This window comes from Anopheles ziemanni, chromosome 3 (genome assembly GCF_943734765.1).
Source record: "Anopheles ziemanni chromosome 3, idAnoZiCoDA_A2_x.2, whole genome shotgun sequence".
NCBI lineage: Eukaryota > Metazoa > Arthropoda > Insecta > Diptera > Culicidae > Anopheles > Anopheles ziemanni.
This window is the reverse complement of record NC_080706.1, coordinates 94,037,674-94,056,105: the sequence shown is the minus strand read 5'-3', so window position 1 is coordinate 94,056,105 and position 18,432 is coordinate 94,037,674. Positions and strand designations below refer to the sequence as shown.

General features: G+C 42.6%; 1 protein-coding gene across 1 annotated transcript in view; it reads right to left on the bottom strand.

Annotated features, from left to right (window-relative positions):
• The window catches only part of LOC131288798 (G protein-coupled receptor kinase 1), a 79,443-nt gene that overhangs the window by 14,365 nt on the left and 46,646 nt on the right, over positions 1-18,432 (bottom strand). The window contains exons 4-5 of the mRNA XM_058317974.1: positions 2,443-2,544; positions 2,173-2,361 (exon numbers count right to left, since the gene is read on the bottom strand). Coding sequence (XP_058173957.1) covers positions 2,173-2,361; positions 2,443-2,544 — 291 coding nt within the window. The remainder of the gene's footprint in view (positions 1-2,172; positions 2,362-2,442; positions 2,545-18,432) is intronic.

Genomic DNA, 18,432 nt, shown 5'->3' with positions numbered 1-18,432 from the left:
GAGCACATTCTTTTTACCGCACACATCTGCATCCGTTTGTGTCGTGTGCATGTGTTGAGCCACTTTGAGAAAGGGAAAAGTTTACCATCAGCCCGAGGCAAATGGTTGAGTGCGGAATAGTTGGCGCAGAGAAATATCAACCAGTGTTGCGTTCCCTCATGCGGCTTTCAACATTTTTAACGAGTGTACTGCTTTTCTATTTTTCTTATGTACACTCTCGCCCATTTTGAGCAACGTTCATTACGCTTCTCTCGATACCGCAAAGCCTCGAGCAGTTGAAGCGACACACAGTTTCCACAGATGTCATCGATACTGTACAGCATGGAGATGCCGTGAAAAGTTACTCCTTTGGGAGTAGACGACCGGGAGCGATGTGTCACTGTCAATGTGTGAAGTTTATCTTATGCAAAGGAATAACTCAGGCCCTACAAACGATGCAAGAAAAAAGAAAGTGGAGGCATTAGTTGAAATTGATATTTTCATGTGGAAAGGTTGAAAAAGTATGATAAGGGAAGGAACAAGTCTTCCCTTCGCCTTCGAGGCAGGCTGTTGCCGAGTGATGAATCTTCATATTTTGCTTTGTTTATGAAAGCTGTGTTTTGGCACTTCTTCACGTCCTATGTAGCGTGATAAAGCTTATCTCCGATAGTAAGCTAGCACCGCAAGCCAAACGACTCCGGCTCCTGCCGGCAGCGATTTTCTAATCAGATTTCAACACCTTTTTTGCGTTCTTCCAACGCACGGACGTTATGCGCCGTCACGCACACAAGAAGCCGAGCTCCATGGAGACGCCTGGTGGCTCGTAAAAACTGCCCGCCTAACTCGCGGTAAAAATATTGTGCTGACTCTTGGGAAACGACCCCATGGATATTCGAAGAACAGGATAAAGGGTCGTGTGCCGAAAGGCAGCACATACTACGCACCCGATTTCGATGCGAGACCAAAATTTTACGCACCTCGAGTAGGACGATGCTTCGTACCGGATAGGATTCCGTTGGTGAAGTTTTATTCCGTTAGCAAAGAACCCTTCTTCAACCATGGCCGACTTTTCTAGCAAATTGTCACTTGACCAGCGACTTTAAAAGTAAACTTTAATATGGAAAAGATCTTTAAGGCAGATTTATTTTTTCCGCCACATCCCATTTCCTGTTGAGGCCGTCGTTTGTGATAAGACTTTGGGCCCATGAAGTGTACTCAAACCTATTATTCAATTTCCGCTTGTTCGTTTAACAACTGGTCAACTGTTGGATGTGTAAGTTTCCATATTACGTGATGAAAATAACCCAAATGAAGGAATTTAAATGTATCTTGTTCTAACAATTCAACTTCGTACTGAAACTTTAATCAGGATTCGCTTTGGCACCTAATCGAAACCCTTCATTCAACGACGATGGGAACCCGTAGCAATAATCGATTAACTAAGCACGAACGAAATAACACGGTGTTTGTAACTTCCTCCTCGGTTCATCTGAATTCACAGTACGAGAAAATTGATATCAAATGCAACCGATTCTACGAAATTCCCAGAATATTTCCCCCGCCGACAGGATGCCCACGGCGGTACGGTCGGCTGGATTGCTGCCACGGTGTCGGATTCTGTGGCCTTTTGAAGGGAAATGAAGTATGCGACGAGAGCGACGAAGCCCCTTTGGGAGATGGCTGTGAGATGTCGGGGCGATAGAATTTCGATCCACCTTACGCTTGCAAAATGATACACCTGCTGCTACTTCTGCTACTGCTGATGGTAGTAGTGGTGCGTTCCGGACGGACGGATATCGGCCGGAGGACAACGACTGGGCTAAAAATAGAATCTCTACAGGATCGGGTGCGCCGCATGATCGCCGGGATCTCGCCCCCGTTTCCATCGGCAGACCCCGGAGAGTTCGCCAACCTATCGCTTCATTCCATCGCACCAAGCGTTGGGTACCGAGCAAGGCCATCTATAAATAGCTGAATCAATCTTCCCGTTTCCAGCCGTTGAAAATTCCGTTTCGTTTTATTTCGTTCAAACTTGCGCGCAAATCACCAGCACGAAACGAAGCGCATTTTGCGAGGGAAATTGAGGCGCTGATGGTTTTGGCGCGGTGAATTATCCAATTTCCACTCGACATCCGCACACTTTAGCGCCCGGCAAACGTTTCGGCTTGATGTGGACAGGCGGCCGGCACTCACCTGTATGTTGAGTTCCAAATTTTTCCATTGGCAGAAGCGGGTGTATTTGTCACTTTCGAGGAACTTTCGAAACGGTTCGCCGCGCAAATGGTGAAAAATTTCTTCGATGTACGGCTCGAACAGATTCACTGGTACCTGGTTTTTCATCAGATACTTCTGGACGTGTGCCACCGCTTCCTTGGAATATTCCTGGCAAAAGAGAAAAGGCATTTCACAATTAAACTGCTCATTTTGAGATAGTGGCGTTTGAGAGCTTTCTGTACTACTTACGTGAGTGTGTGATAACATCTCTTTCATGATGTAATTATCGTAAATATCTCGCGCCTGCTTCCGCCTCTCATCATGGCACTCTGTCTTTTCGTAGGCTTTGATCTGCAATGAAAGAAAACATTTTTTATTAGACAAAGATTGCTTAATTTACACTAGATTTAAAATCGTTTATCGTTTAGCAAAAAAGGGCTCCAACTTTCAACAATACGAGGTTTTTCCAACCTTAATATGTTATTCAATCAAACCTACGCGCTAAACAATTTGAGTAGTGGCAAAACCATTGCAAACGCCTACTGGGATACTAAAAACGTCCTCCACTTTCCCACTCAATTATGCTAATTCAGAAAACAAGCGTGTTATCAACTTTGGTGACACTTTGGTCAGTGAATTCCTTTTCGCAACCACGTTTCAACGCCTCATCTTGATCGGGGAAAACCCCGAGTGGGCGTCTCGAAACTACCATTTTCTGTTTGCCTTGTCGACAAACATCCTAAATCAACACGCGTACCTTTTATGTCGCTGTATAACCGCAAATGCTTCGAACAAAAAAAAAAAGGTGACCAGAATTTTGAATTGCTTCTTTTTGTAATTTTTAAAGTTTTAACATGATCTGGTCAAACAGAGGACAATTTAAATTAAACCAGTTTAAGCAATTACAATTTTCAATCGTAGTCTCTCTTTGGTGCAGCAATTATCTTCGGCCACATCTGCTTTGACTTTTTTTTGTTATTTTACAGAAATATGTTTGATTCATTGTTTGCAAACATGCTTCAAGTTCGGGTGAATGCGTTCAATTGTGTTGTGATTGAAGTGAAAATCTGTGTAAGTCAATCTCACTTGCCTTAGCATTCAAAAACAAACACTAACGAATGCGAAACAAATGAATACATCACCGTGCGGCAGATTTATAGAACTTTTTCTCTTCTCATTCGATGGTCTACAAGCTCCACACGGTTGTGTCATTTGCTTCGCGGAAAAGGAACGCATTTTTTCACTCGCATCGTTCGTGCTTCTATTCACACCACGTCCAATTTGCATCCAGTCTCGGTACGTACGAATGTGCGTATTTCCTCAGTTTTTGCAATGGAAGGAAATCAACAAAAAAATGTGTTCCTGCCACCATTTCCACCAGAATCCCATTTTTTAGATATTGTACGATTTGCAGCTCTATTTACTGCAGAAACGAACGTCGACCGTATTTTGCGGGAGTGGAAAAAAACAGTGTTTCCCTCCTGCTGTGGCTTCGGGCCGCTACAGCCGCGAGGATTTGCGTCGTTCCGCTTGTTTGTTTCCTAGTGGTGCTTTATTTTTGTTTATAACTGTGTTTATCTTTGGCGCTGCGAATGCTGTAAGTTTGTGCGCCCAGGCAAGTGGGGGAGAATGCAAATTGGAAAATGAAAAAAAGTTATGCTTGGGCGAGAGACTAACCGGGAAACATTCGCCGAAGGCGATGAAAAGCTGCCAACGGTGATGTCTGCAAACGACGTTTCATTTTCCGTCGAGTGGTTTTAAACCCTCTTACCATCAAAACACGACGTAATTAAATAGCTTACACCAATCAGTTATACAATTTTTTAAAATTCTTTCCAATGCAATATCTAACCGAGCGGTGAAAGGAGCGTTTCACTTAAATCTTATCATAGCAAAAGTGTTTCAAACGCACCGGAACTAGACCGACACTCAAGGGTTTATTGTTTACGGCTTCCAGATGCCTCCGGCGCTCGTTGCAATCGATGTGAGAAGTGGAGCGAGAAAGTGAAAAAATATGCGTTCAAGCTGTGAAGCACTCGTATTCAACAGTACGGTCTCCAATAGAAATCTTTCTTTTTTCACCTATTTGCAAAACCAAACATTCCTAGAGGGTTACATTTGTAGTTGCCAGTACCACCGATGTGTGCGCACTACAGAAGAGCAGAACCAGACCGCAATCTAATGTAAACGCACTCTCGCACCGCCTGGTGGAAGATAAGAAATAATGTTTTTAACTTTTCCTAATTGTGTTTACAATTCCACAGCAGTTTGCATACACAAACCATCTGCTGGAGCCGCTGGTGCTGTAGCGGTGAAAAATCGCAAGCCCTTGCACACCGGTTACAACACAAACTATTCGATTTCTACAAACACGGGCATTACAAGCCCACATCGTTCGCCTACAAAGTTGGCTGCAACAAAGTGGGCGTTGAAAGTAGTCGACGCTTTCGAAACACTTATCGATATTTGATTCTTCGACAGGTTTCGGAGGTTTCCAAAAAGATGGTATGTAATATCAGCTCTGTATGATGGGATAATATATCAGCCATTTTTGTTTAAAGTTGCTTTCGTGTTCCTTTCACAATCGTTTTGTAACACACACATGATATCTATCGATTCGTTCCGAGAGTTTTCTACCATCGAATGTGTGAGAAAACCATGGTCTCCTACGTCGTGAAATTCAATCAAACCTCGAACTGTTGCTGGCACGGTGTTTGAACGGGAATGGTTTGTTTATTTGTTTGAGGTTTTATTTACGCTGCGCAAGCAGAAATCCGAATGCGAACCGCAAACCACGGAATGTGAATCCTTCGTCCGGATAATACGTGCCTTCGCTTCGTTATGAATGAGTATGAGCAAATCAATTATCTAAATTTATTCTGATTGAAGAAAATGATAACATCTTTTTGCTAACTTTAACAAAAGCAGTTTACTAACAATAAAGCGCTGCGAAAAGGCGCTAACTGTTAAAGCGAATCATTATTCAATTTTCATTTCCCATCATTCGCTGTGATGATACTGAAGGATGCACGGAAAAGCTGATTACGATGAGTGATTCCTCACGGACGGAAAAGCCTCCGGTATTCAACTATCCGCCGAGTGGAAAGCCAGCTCACGCTAAGCCGTGCAAATGAGATTCGGAACCGTTCTCGTAGCGCCCGGGAAAACTAATCAAACTCGACCGAATTCGACCAAACCCATGTCATTCCGATTCAAATCGAATCGTTTTCCTCGTTAGTGGACCCTTTATGCTTCCCACATCCCCGCACTTTCGCCCAAAATCGACGCGATATCGTGGACTTCGGTCGATCGGAAACGCTTCGACAAAGTCCGCAACTAAAATGGTGCGCCTAAAGCGGGCTCCGCGCGCGGGGTCGAGCATTGCGATGTGGTCGATTTTTGTTCCGACTCCCTCACAATTTCCAGCCAAAACCAAAAGCCAACAACAAACTCTCGATCGACCGGAATCGACGCACCATTTCCGTTTTCCTGCCGGCGGACTCCGGTGAGGAGGTGACGAACGCGCGCGTGTAGCGGGTTTTCGGTGTTTTGGCTGCTGGTAAATAAAATGTTTCCATTTGTTTCCGACCATTTCGAATTTAATGGTCTATGAAACGACGGTATCGACTGTTGCCTAAATTTAATCTGCTTTCGAAAACGGGCCTTTTCTTCTCGCTTTCGCTTTGATGTGCACGCCCAGAAGGACATTGCTTTTAATATCATAATTAAATCGATGATTCATGATCCCAATTAGAATTGGAACTTTTTTTTAAGCGAGTAAATTTTCCCTTAAATGGTACCTTGAAAAAAAAAATAATTCAAATGAATAATAAAATTTACCATATTTTTTACAATTCATAAAAACACACAGGTTCGAATTACGATGCATCCTTTCGAATGGGTTTCTCCAATTGCTTTTATCGTGCACCCTTTTGGCCTTCAAACAAAATCCTCCCATCGCAATCACAACTTTTCGTCCGGAAAAAGCTAATCTGATCGGCAAGCGAAACGTTCGCGAAGGATGTTGGAGCATAACAGACACGGCTGTTTCGTTTGATACAAACTGAGGTGCTTTTCCTTTTGATGATCTTCTTACAAATATGTAAATGTTTGCCCTCGATGCCCCACAATTGCCTTGTGTTTTATGTATCGATCCCGTGGTATCGGTTAGATCCGCTATGAAACCTGGCAAAGACGTGAGCTCATCTCGAGACGGTAAGACTTTTCCGACGATCAAACGAATCAATGATATATTTCATGTCATGGATGGGAAAACTTTTGTGCTTGATGGGCAAATTGTTTTACGCCACACCAATCGCGCGAGCGCGGGATAAAAAGCTTGAGCTTCTTTGTTCCCGCGTTCCTTTCGGGGCGGCCATTGATTTTTCCATCAGCGTGTCCCGGTCAATCGTTTCTGGAAGCGAACGTTTTTCGAAAGAATTTCTCACAAGACCCGCCACTTTTGCGTCTCTCGATAATCCCGACCACTTCGGTCGATGAGGCGCGCATGAAGATAAAGTTGTGTCGGTGAACTTGAGAAACGCTTGATCGTAAGCTGCGAGAGAAAGAGCGCCTTTATCACTATTGCTGATGATGGTAGTTTGATTTATTTCTAGCTCTTCATGAGTCAGCAACACAACGAAGTGGAAATGCTGCTATTGTGTCAAGGAGTTGAGAGACAGTCAGTGATGAACACTACGATATCGTATAAAATTCACTGCCAGTTGAATGAACTTTAAACATGATATCGATGAGGTCATGCAAAACGAAGCAAGGACCACAACTGGCAACAGGTTACACTGGAAAAAAGAACAATAAGAAACACTACAAAAACCAGAAGCATCTGTCAGACACGTTCCGAAGGCGCAATATTGCGAATCGATGAAACTGATGGCTAATCGATGAGGCGCTCGAACACTCAAACACCCCGACTGTTGAACGCACATAAACCATCAACTGTTGCTCCCCAAGGACAGGGAGAAGAGTATAAAAAAGACTGAAACACACAGACGAAAAACCCCCTTATGCTGGGAAGTATGGGAAGGCGGCAGCTTTTCCACCAACAACCGCCACGGACGTCGGCATGATTCGAGGCTTCCGGGTGAAACATAACACTCCCGTCCCATCAACACCCCGTTAAAACCCCGTGTCCTACTTTTCCGTATCGATCCGCAAACGAAACCAGATAGTTTCGAAGTGGAATATTTCCAAACCACCGACGAAGACTCGTGCGAGTGTGCCTTTCTTGTCTAATTTGGGACGATCATTTCCAGGATACCGAATGATAATCATACATCAGCGAAACGGCAGGGAAACGTATTCATATACGGTTGTGTAATTCATGCGTCTTGTTTATTAACAAAGCGTTACTTTAATAATGCCTGAACAAAAATCAAAAGATAATATCGATGAGGTAAACAGAAAAATTGTGTAATGATGGGGCATTGTTGGAGAGTTGAAAACATGTATAAGCATGGGTTCCAACAAACAAACAAGAGCATGAGAAAATTGCCCACCTGCCTGGACATGCTTTAGAGCTTTTCATACCGAGCTGACCTTGTTATGCTCTATTTTTAGGCAGCTTCTAAATTATGTAAAAATTGGATTCACGCACAATTTTTCCCCTTTCATAATATAAAGTATAAATCAACGGCTTTCGCTACCACGTAGATGTTTTCCCATATTTTAGGAAAACTGCCAAATACAGATACTTCATATTTTGCAATGATAAAAAGGCTGTGAAGTATTTCAATTTACTAATATACTAACTAAAATTTATATTTTGTGCGTGTAAAGATAAAAATTACAACAGTTGTTACAAAAAAAAGATTATTACTTCTGTAAAATTTACTAAAAACCACCAGAAGCAGCCGAACACATTTGATCACATTTCGGAAGGAAACACGAAACTGTTTGTTTCTGTTTTATCCAAAACAAAGAGTGTGCTTTTACATCACACATTACCATTTCCTGTGATATTTGGTAAGCTTGTTGCTGTGTTTTCTGCGGTTTCTTTCACTTTCAACCATTTTCAATCGTTAGAAAACGATGCTCGCGCCCGTGGTGTACACGTTGTTGAAGAGTAAACCAACAACGGTAAACAGAAATATGATAACCCAAAGAAACGAACGAAAAAAAAAATCAATAAACAACGGACGTCGAAAGGCACGTCTTCTACACGCCGAGCGCCGAAAAAGCCGATGGAAAAAGTTTTTCCTTCACAGCGCACAGTGGAAGTATTTTTTTCCCCCGGTTTTCCTATGAACGTGGAAATTTTCATACTTCAACTTCGACCGAAATGCTAAAGCACGCGGAGTGTGAGAGCTGTAGCACACTTGAGAGCAGAGAAGCATCACAGGGAGAACCACGAAAAGGAAGAAAAGGAAAGAAGGAAATATGATATTCAGCCCCGGCCTGGTGTGGAAAAGTGGGCGCATCGAAAGTCGATAGATTGAACGATTTTTCGCGCTTGAAACGCACCCAATTTTCCACTTCAACGAGCGATGGCTTGGCGATGGGACGATTTTCTAAGCTGCTGCACTAGATTTGGCCGACGCGACAACATTAATTTACGACAGCAGATAGATTTGATTAAATTTGGTTAAACCCGGCGGAGGAGGAAAAACTATCAGGTGCGTCGATTGTGAAACGGTTCACAATTTCCTGCTCGACGTCCTCTATCCAACCCGGAAAAAAACATTTCATCACAGTAAAAGCTTTTCGATTATCTTTCCCTCCGCTTGTTAGCTCGTCCTAGTGGTGTTTGTGTTGCGTATAATACCTTTAAAAAAGTGGGTCGATGAAGGACGGGTGGAAAAAGGAATGGAAAATAAGAAAGCACAATTGCCAGCTCCATGCGATTCCGGCACGCAACTACTAACACTCATCAGAGGCAAAAGCGAATGCTCAAGGGGCGAAAGAAAAACAAAGCTAAGGGCATGGGCGGTCCGAAAATGAGGTCCTTTTTCAATCCCCCCTCAAGCGAACCTGTGCGCCTGTGAAAGTGTTAATCCGTACTAGACGCCCCCGAGAGGGATTACTAACACGCAAACAGGAACTTCGCTCCCTAAAGCAGGACGACACACAAAGGACGATTACGACACAAAGCAAAGCGAGCAGCGGAATAGGAATAGTGTGTGCCAAACGTGGACGGGTTTGAAAGGTGCTAAAATATTTATAATCACGAAAACCGACGTTCATGCGTGGCGGAAAAGGAGTGCGAAAGGGAAAGCGACGATGGGAGTTAATAACGCATGACGGACGCCATCCAGGGAGAAGGCTCGATTTGTTGCAGCAACAATGGGCTTTACAGGCACTCGAGATTTTCTTCCGAGACAAAACGATACGTTGCGGACGTGATGGGGAAGGGAAATTTTCCTCTATGGTGTGTTAATTTGATCATTGTTCGGGCGAGGAAATTCAAGAGGGTGGATAATTTAGTGGCTAATAGTTTTAATTTTAAACATCATTATAATTCTAATACCTAATTAATAATAATTATTTCTTCCATTGATTGTCGTTAGATACTAACTACCAATGCAATGTTATAAATTACATGTTCAGATGCACGAACATAAATTCTAATGTTCTAAGTTATAGTACATCTTGCATTTGCTCGATCTTTTCGCTTCAAATAATAAATCTTCCATTGGAAAGAATGCATATGATAAGACGCAATTTAACCTCGCGCACTTTGAGTATGCACTCAAACCAAAACTAACGTATTCGATCCGTGCTAGGATCAACTGAAGGATGCAAAAAGGTACAATTTGTGGCCCACGATAAATGTCTTCGATAAATCACACAGCAGGACCGGAAGACGGGGAAAAATTCTGCGACAATTCTTATGCATCATCGCCATTATCACAACCCCCATTTCCTACGCCAACCCCACCACCCCTAGGGGGAAGAGAAGCATCATCACCGAGATGAGGGTCCTTCTGGGTCGGACACGTTTCGCGTGGGAAAAATCGAACCTGCCGTAAACGTTTTCCCACGACGCACGGTGATGAAGACTGATGATAGGAAGCCGCCCCCTCCGGAAGGGTGGCGAATGCTCACGCCTGCACAATAAATCCCATTTTGCACCGTGTTCCGCAATACCGGAGGCAGTGTGTGTTGCTTTTCACACACAACCGGCCATGTTCCAGGCGGCACTCGAGAACTATTCATTTCCCGGCGAAGATTAATAGTTGTACGCTATCCTTCACTCTCTACATCTCCGGACGGGGTTTTTTTATCCGACACGAGAATCTTGAATGTGCTGACCTCTTTTGCAACCCCTTCCTTATCACTGATCGATTTTTGTCTGGGCCGGCCGATAAACAGATATATTTTCTAAGCCAATAAAGACGTTGTTGTCACTCGATGCATGCCTGATAGCCGCCACAGACCCCTTTTTGTCTAACCTTGTAAAGACGGTCGGGCTTATCGGTGCACTTGCAAACGACCTATCGATCGATGATATCGAGACATGAAGTGAACAAAGCAAGTAGCCGGGTTTAATTATCTTCTCCGGTCATTGGACTATTTTGAGAGCATAACATGGACACATTCTGGACACACGTTGTTCTATTTTTTGTCACTCTAAATTAACATACCAGATAATATACCATGATGATGTAAATCAGTGAAGGGGTCCTTATAACAAGATGTTAAATCGATGAAGGCGCCTGGTAGTAGATTTACCGTATTCATGAAAATGTGCTAAACGAACTTTATCGGAAAAGAAAATGTTAGAAATTCCTATTCAAACCGGAAAAAACGAAAATCAATGACAATTTTTATTTCTCATGAGAAATAAACTACCCAACAATAAGCCAAATAAATCGTTACCAGTTTTCACATTTTTTATATATGTAAATACTAGCTTGACACGCCAGCGGTACTCGGTTAAGAAAGGTTTGGTTATGGTTTTAACTCTTAAGAAAAGAGAAAAGAGTTATGGTTTTAACTATTTACTTGAGAGTTATGTTTTAATGTAATAGTTACAATAACGTCATATCTAAAATGGCTCATATTTCATCGATTTCAAGTTGTATAAACCCTAACAATACGGCCAAGCCGTCTTTTCTGAAAAATAAAAAATAAATAAGTTGTATAAACCCTGTTGTATAACTTTAGTAAACCTTGACATATGTGTGCATGTGTTAGTAAAACTGAGAATCAATTGTAAAATTTGGATGATTTTATAAAAAAATAGTGATCAAACAAACCTTCAACAAGTGCATTACAGTGCTTAAACTTTGTGATTGGCCGAGTTTTTAGTGTACACAAAACTAAATACATAAAAAAAGCTAAAATAGATAATAGAAGGTGTCGAAAGGAATAAATTCAACATAATAAATCTTACAGCACCTGCCCGATACTATAGTCGAGTGCGATTTCTTGCAATTTGATACAAAAACATCCATCAGCGAATATTACAACAGCGTGGAAAAGCAATCAGTTTGCGTTGGCACATTTGCCATTCCGCTTCGAGCGCATCAACCGACTAGAGCATTGGTATGCACACCACTGCACGCCAAATGCGATGCTTAGCGACCAACAGAGCGACAGGATCCAGTCACCATGGTTTCATCATTTCGCTCCAGCATTGGTTTTATTTCCCATCACCCCCGGCGGCAAATGTGTTCCTTCATTCAGCGCGTACCAAAAGGGTAGGGAAATTGCAGCAAACACAAAAAACGGAACTTCCTTCCGGCGAACCAACTGCGGGGGTATCTCCCACTCATGCATACCAAGTATTCATTCTTTTTTTTCAGCCCCAAATGAATACTTCCTCTGTCCGTGTTTTCTACTGCGTTAACCAAGCGCAATTTTCCTCCGTGCGAAGCTGTTTAGTAAACATCATTCATTCATCACCTTGAGCGCTCGGTCGACCATTCTCTCCGGAGATGGCATCATTTTCCATTTGAAGCAGGGATTCTAACCCCCAACCTCCCCCCTTTGCCCACCCCCTAGGCACCGTCGCACCGTTTGCTGGACAAACAGGATGATGATTTTCCTGGTTTTTACCTTCGCTCGAGCAGAAAATAACACTGAATCATCCGTCGGAGTGCAGTCGGGTTGTAAAGTTAACCACAACCATCCAACCCTAACGGCTTCAGGAGTTGGTTAGACCAACCGGTGGTAATAGTAAAGGTCCATTTTTGTAACGCAATGCTTTAGTATCTGCGATGCGTTTTTCTTGTCCCATTTTTCAAGCATTTTGTTGAAGATTTGTATCTGGTTTAGTTTGTGTATGTTATCCAACGAGTTGTAAATAGAGGGGAAAATTACAGTAAACCGCGCTTCCGCCCTTCATTTTAAAATTGTTTCAAAACACAATTTCAACATGAAAAGTATTTTGCTAATCCAAGTATCCTTACACTTTCCCAAATCAAGCTGGTTGCTATAGCAATCGATGCTATGTAATGGGAACAGCTGTTCGGTACTTTATGTCAAAAGTAAATACGTTTAGCTATTTTTGTTCATGTTCCATATTTGTGGACAAACTGAAAATATTAAACATCCGTGGCAAGTTAGTGACTTTAAATCGAAAACAAAGCGCATCAGGATCGATCAATGAAGACGCTAATTCAGTTCTTCTGTTGCGGGACTGTTGGTTGGGATTTTTTTTGTCTAATTCAGCAGCAGATTACCGATTGCATAGAAAACTTGCATGCAAATTGGTTGGGATACAATCTTACACCTTACAAGTTGCCAAATTTTATATATTATAGATATAGATAGATATAGAAGAAGATAGATTTCCCATTCCCGGGGCGGAAAAAGGTGATGGTGGATTTATAAAAAATGTTCCTGTTTCGATTGCGCGTCCGCCTGACGCTTTTCCGAATGCCAGCGAACACTCATGTAAGTCCATGTGTCCCATGAATTCCCCGTTCAGTGCAGCTGGTGGGGCGAGATATGCACTTAAAATGTAACAAGATTGTCATGTAGTACCACACCCTCCCCTTCCGAGGATTCGATGCAGGAAAATGAAACTCCCTCGGCGGTGAAGCCGGGATTTACACAATGCAAACATGCGCTTCCGACGTTCCTCGAGAACTCCCTCCGAAGGGACCAGCTGTCGCGTTCTGGCCGTTAACAGGAGTGACGGTGTCGGTTGGAGGTAGCCGACAAGACGAGCGGAATTGTTTATCTGCACCCTCCCCACGCAGAACTAAACTACCGAATTTCAAGCTGTTTCCCCCGCGCACGGAAAGAAAAAGGAACCGGAGGAAAGGTTGACTACGGGGGAAGGCTGCTAAAACTGATTCCCCGTTCTGGAGCGATTGTCCTGGGCAGATGCAATCGTAGTTCTAACCTTTCCGGCTCCAGCAGTTGTTGCCGCGTGCTTTTCCCATGGGTTCCCCCGCGTGGATGAATGCACACGCAAACGAACGGTATTGCGGTATGGTGGTTCGTTCGAAACGGGACCACGCCAAAGGAGACCCTCCATACGAGAAGGACGAGCCAAAGGATAACATTTGCATCGAAAGCCAACGAAGTGGTGCTACACGCAAGGGGTAGAGCTTGCGATACGAACACAAGCGGCGAGTACAATGGCAAAACGTTGTTATCGTTGCTTCCTCTTCCATCCAGCGTCATTCTCTTTTGGAGTTACCTTAGTTACACAGCATCAGAATCCTCTCAGGCAACCCTTGCCTCTAGCACCGAACTCTTTTGTGCATGGGAATCGTTTCTAGTGATAATGTAGGATATCTTTTAAAGGAGCCGAGCGTTTGTGCCGGTCGGTTCTTCCGTAATGGGCGGTACTAGTTCGCTGAAATCCCAGCACGCACGGTGGAGCATAGGAAACCCTCAAAAGCAGTGCCCCGTGTCGATCATCCTCAGAGTCTTTAAGTCAACGCCAGCGTACCGATGTGGGCTGAAACACATCTCTTTGTCCGTCTTTGGCGAAATTTCCCCAACATTTTCTACTTCACAAAAACCGATCAAATACCCAAATTCTCCAAAGCACTCGTACCTAACACCCCCGATAGTCACTCCTCCGTCCGTCCTTCGACCAAAGCAAGAAGCCACGGAATCCCAACCGAGGCGTCTGACGCCGGGTTTGGAACTGCCGTAGCCGTCTTCGCGGAAGGACTTCTTTCGCACTGCTCTCGCCGGGCATCATGTTGGAATGCCACTGGCATCTGACCCAGCGTGGGGTAGCATTTTTTTAAAGCGCTGCCAGCGAAGCCCAGATCCACTGCTTGTAGAGGTTTCCGGCAAAACACTTGTACCGACACCGTCATCCACTGCTTACTTCCGATCCGATCGGTAAGAGATTCGAACCCTATCCGGTATCGAACCGGAATTCGGGTTTGGTGGGTGGAAAATTGGAAGCAAATATCCAATTTCTGTATGCAGATGGTACCATTAATTTTTACAGCATTCCCTTCACAAGAGCAGGGGACGTGAACGAAAAGGGGGTTTGTTTTGTCAAGGGAATTTAAGTAGCGTAGAAACTAAGACCTTATCTTTAGAAACGGTAGAATCCAATGTATAAAGCTTATTTTCAATTTGTAAAACAAAATGAGTGAATACTTTCAAATAAACCAGGTTCGCCTCGCAAAAACGAACAGCTAAACTGTAGACTAAAGCTCTTTGTTTCATAGCATATCCTTTCAATTCGTGTGGCATGCAATCATTCCAACAACACGTTTCTTCACGCTAAAATTTACTCTTGAAATCATCAAGCATGGTCCGGAAAAGTTGTCCCAGTTTAATTACGTTTCAAGAACTGTCTTAATTATGAGTTTTAGCAAGCAAAATAAAATACGGGTACGATCCTGCACGGAACAAACCATGCTAGAGGAGGGCGCGACAAGGAAAAAGTACACGACTCTAAAATAAAACAAACACGTATTGCAAAACTTTCTTCCCCTTCGCGACCCCTCTCTCAACCTGGTGCAAAGTTCGAGTTCGTTCGTGGAGTGGAAAACTTTAGAATTTTTTCTCTAGTCCAGCCATGCGAGCTTTACATCCACTGAGAAAACTGCTGGCGCCTTCCAGTTGTACCTGTCGAAAACTTTCAATTTGTCTTTTCATAAGAGCACACACGAAATACAGGGTTTCGTGCAGTTTTCTCAGTTTCGTTACGTGACGTTCTCTCTTTTTTGTCGCCCCATTCCAGAGTTGGTTGCGCTTTTCCACGGCATATGGAACATGCTATACACCAGACACCATTTGACTGCATCGCAACGGCACCAGCGAACGTTAAAATGTACAACAACGGAACAAGCTAACATTAATTGAAGTATAAATAATCTAACGGCTGGTTTTTAAGATACGATCTGTTTCTTCCCCAAAACAAAATTAAAATTAGCTTTTAAAATGCAAATGGGTTATTTCCTGTTGTGTTCGACTTCTTAAAAAACATTGACATAAATATTTTGTTTATTAGTCAGCAAAGAAAAATCAAATTCTATTACTTCGACTTCACCTGTTAGTGCGAATTTAAAAACAAAACTACTAACCGTATGGAAACTAAAGCCATTATTTTCAAAACCCCTAGAACGTTAAATCTATTCCATCGTTCAATTTATTGTATAGCAACATCAAGAATCCTTCAAAGTTTGTTGTATGTTTCAGCGGGCATTTTATCTCCAAGCTGGGAATTGTTCCTTAGAGATGGTTTTTCTTCAGAATGATCCCTCATTTAAGACAAACTTTTCTTTGTCGATCTGGGGGGTAATGGTTGATGTTGATGATGAAATCATTCAAGCGTTTTACATCGATGTATAAAGTTTTATATTGTTGTCAGTCTACCTTCTAGGGTTTCTACAAAAGTTACATTTGCCAACACTTGTAGGTTTCTACAAATCAAACTGTAGTTTATGTTCACCTTAGTAAACGCATCATCAACGAAGAAACTCAGCTTCATTTCTTCAAAGTGTTACACTTAATAAGGCTGAGCGACTCTTTTGCGACGAAAACATGATGAGCTTTGTCACCCTTAGGAAAGAAAGGCCACTCGATGAATTGATGCTCGTGGTGTCAAAGGAAGTGCCCACTAGAAACTATGCAGTATAGGTTGATTGAGGTGGTGGTGACCAGGCGCGAACCATGCCAGAACGGCTCAGTACGAGAGGATATTGAAGTGCCAACGAACACTTAATACGATGACAATTCTAAGTGGATGTTGATGTCTCAAATGCAGTATTTGGCGTGTACTTCATTCTCGCAATCCCTGTTCGTGCTTTTATGCCATTAAGAACGATAAGGTGCTACTTTTTTACACGAAACAACTTTGTTACACAACTTAAAGTTTTGAACAAGTTATCGTTTTGCCTGTTTTTGCAATCTAAAAACATAAATGCCCATTTTTTATCCAGTTTGACTTGTGTTATTCTATTTATCTTATTTTAATATTAAGTAAGCTAACATTACCAAGGAATGAAGATAATTGAATGAACCCTCCGCCTACTTTACAATCCTCATTCTCGGAAGCAGCAAAACTCATTGAAATAATTACGCTCCTCGACAGCGGCTTCGGAACTACTTAACCTCTTTCGCTCGTGCAGTTATTGTGAGTTCCTAATGGTGCGCGGATGGTGCAAATCGAAGGAACCCCCGGTGGGCGGATGAAAAATAAGATAAAATGGTGGATGGGTTGCGGCGCCGGTTGGACTCATCCCGCGAGATTAACTTTTTAGCCCCCAAATTAAACCTTTCAGGTGGTAACAAGACGACCCGGAATCACCGGTGTACGGACTAATAGTTGGTAACTTTCAGCCCGGAGGCGGCCGTTCAGTTCTTCTTCAGTTTCGAACATTCAGACAGGTCAGTGCGCCGGCCGCTTTACAGGATAGCTCCTTACTGGGAATGGCAGGACCTGTCGGTTCTGAGACTAATAGAGTTGTAATTAAAACTTTCATTCGATTTCACCTCCGGAAAAAGCTTGCGAAACCTGAGGTAGCTTCGCGGTGGAGGCTCTATTCCATCAAATCTCTTGTACATTTCAAGAAGAATCATATATTATATTATTTTAATTCATAATCTAAATAAAAATATTAAATATTAAACGATAAACAACGACCCACTTGCCATTCTGAAACGTGGAAAAGTTTAGAAAAGTCCATGCCAGAAATAATCCTACGATAGAAGCGAAAGTTTATATGGCACCAGAATGGTTGCAGCATTCGTCCATGCTAAGTTCCGCTATACATTCACTGGTGGGATTGTTTTTTCAGGTCACCAACGCAAATAATTTTGATCTGCTCTTTTTTGCATGTTTTTCTAGGACACCAGTAAAACATTTTTCCGTCAGACTGCGTAGGATGCGAAGCACGGATAGGTTGTAATAAATTGCGAAAAATTTCCTCGGATGGAAAGAAATATGGTTCAACTTTGAGGATTAAACGGCGAAAAGAAACCGATACGATGGAACAAGAAGGAACATACAAATAAAAACTTTAAACTATTTGCTTGGCACGAAGTTTACTGGTCTTTTTTCACATTGAAGAGAAAAAAAGGGAAAAAATATTTCGCAACCTGATTTGCAACACCAAACAAATAAAATATACCAACGGAGCGGAAAATATCGAAAGCAGAACACAAACTGAAATTGAACGTTCCTTTAGGTCAAATGATTTTCAGCAAGGGAAACAACACACATTTCTATGAAAATTAATAATCACAACAACAAATTTGGAAAGCACGACAACAGATTGGAAAATAAAATGTACAACAATCTTTTAATTTAAAAAATAAAGAAAAAAGAAAACCGTCCAATGGCTGAAATGGTTGGAAAAGCAATCAACATAATTTTCTAAGACCAACACGCTTTCAAACTCGCCCACACAGGTGGAAGATAAAGTTCGGTCTCAGGAAATGCACGTGAAATGGCCGAAGAAGGCAGTTTCTTGTTCCGTAGCTACCGTAGGTACACCTCGACTACAGTTTTGTATGAGAAAGGAAACAGGAAGTTTGCTCCTTGCTCTTGGCGGAGAAACAATCGAGCGATGTACGGGAAGCCGATGGAATAGTTCGGATTCGCAGCCGATGGCAACGAAACGGTAAGAACGCTAATAAAATGGACACTGGAACATAAAACGTGCCCCGGAAAGCGTGTACCACCCTTGGCAAGTTTGTGTGGAAGTCGTAACTATTTCTCGATTTTTCTTCGTACATAGTTGCTATGGTAGCGGCACTGAAGTACGCACCACCATGCAGCAACAGACTTAAAGCGGAAGCCGTAACAATTGAAGAAGTATAGAGGGCTAGAGGAAATAACCACTAAACTTA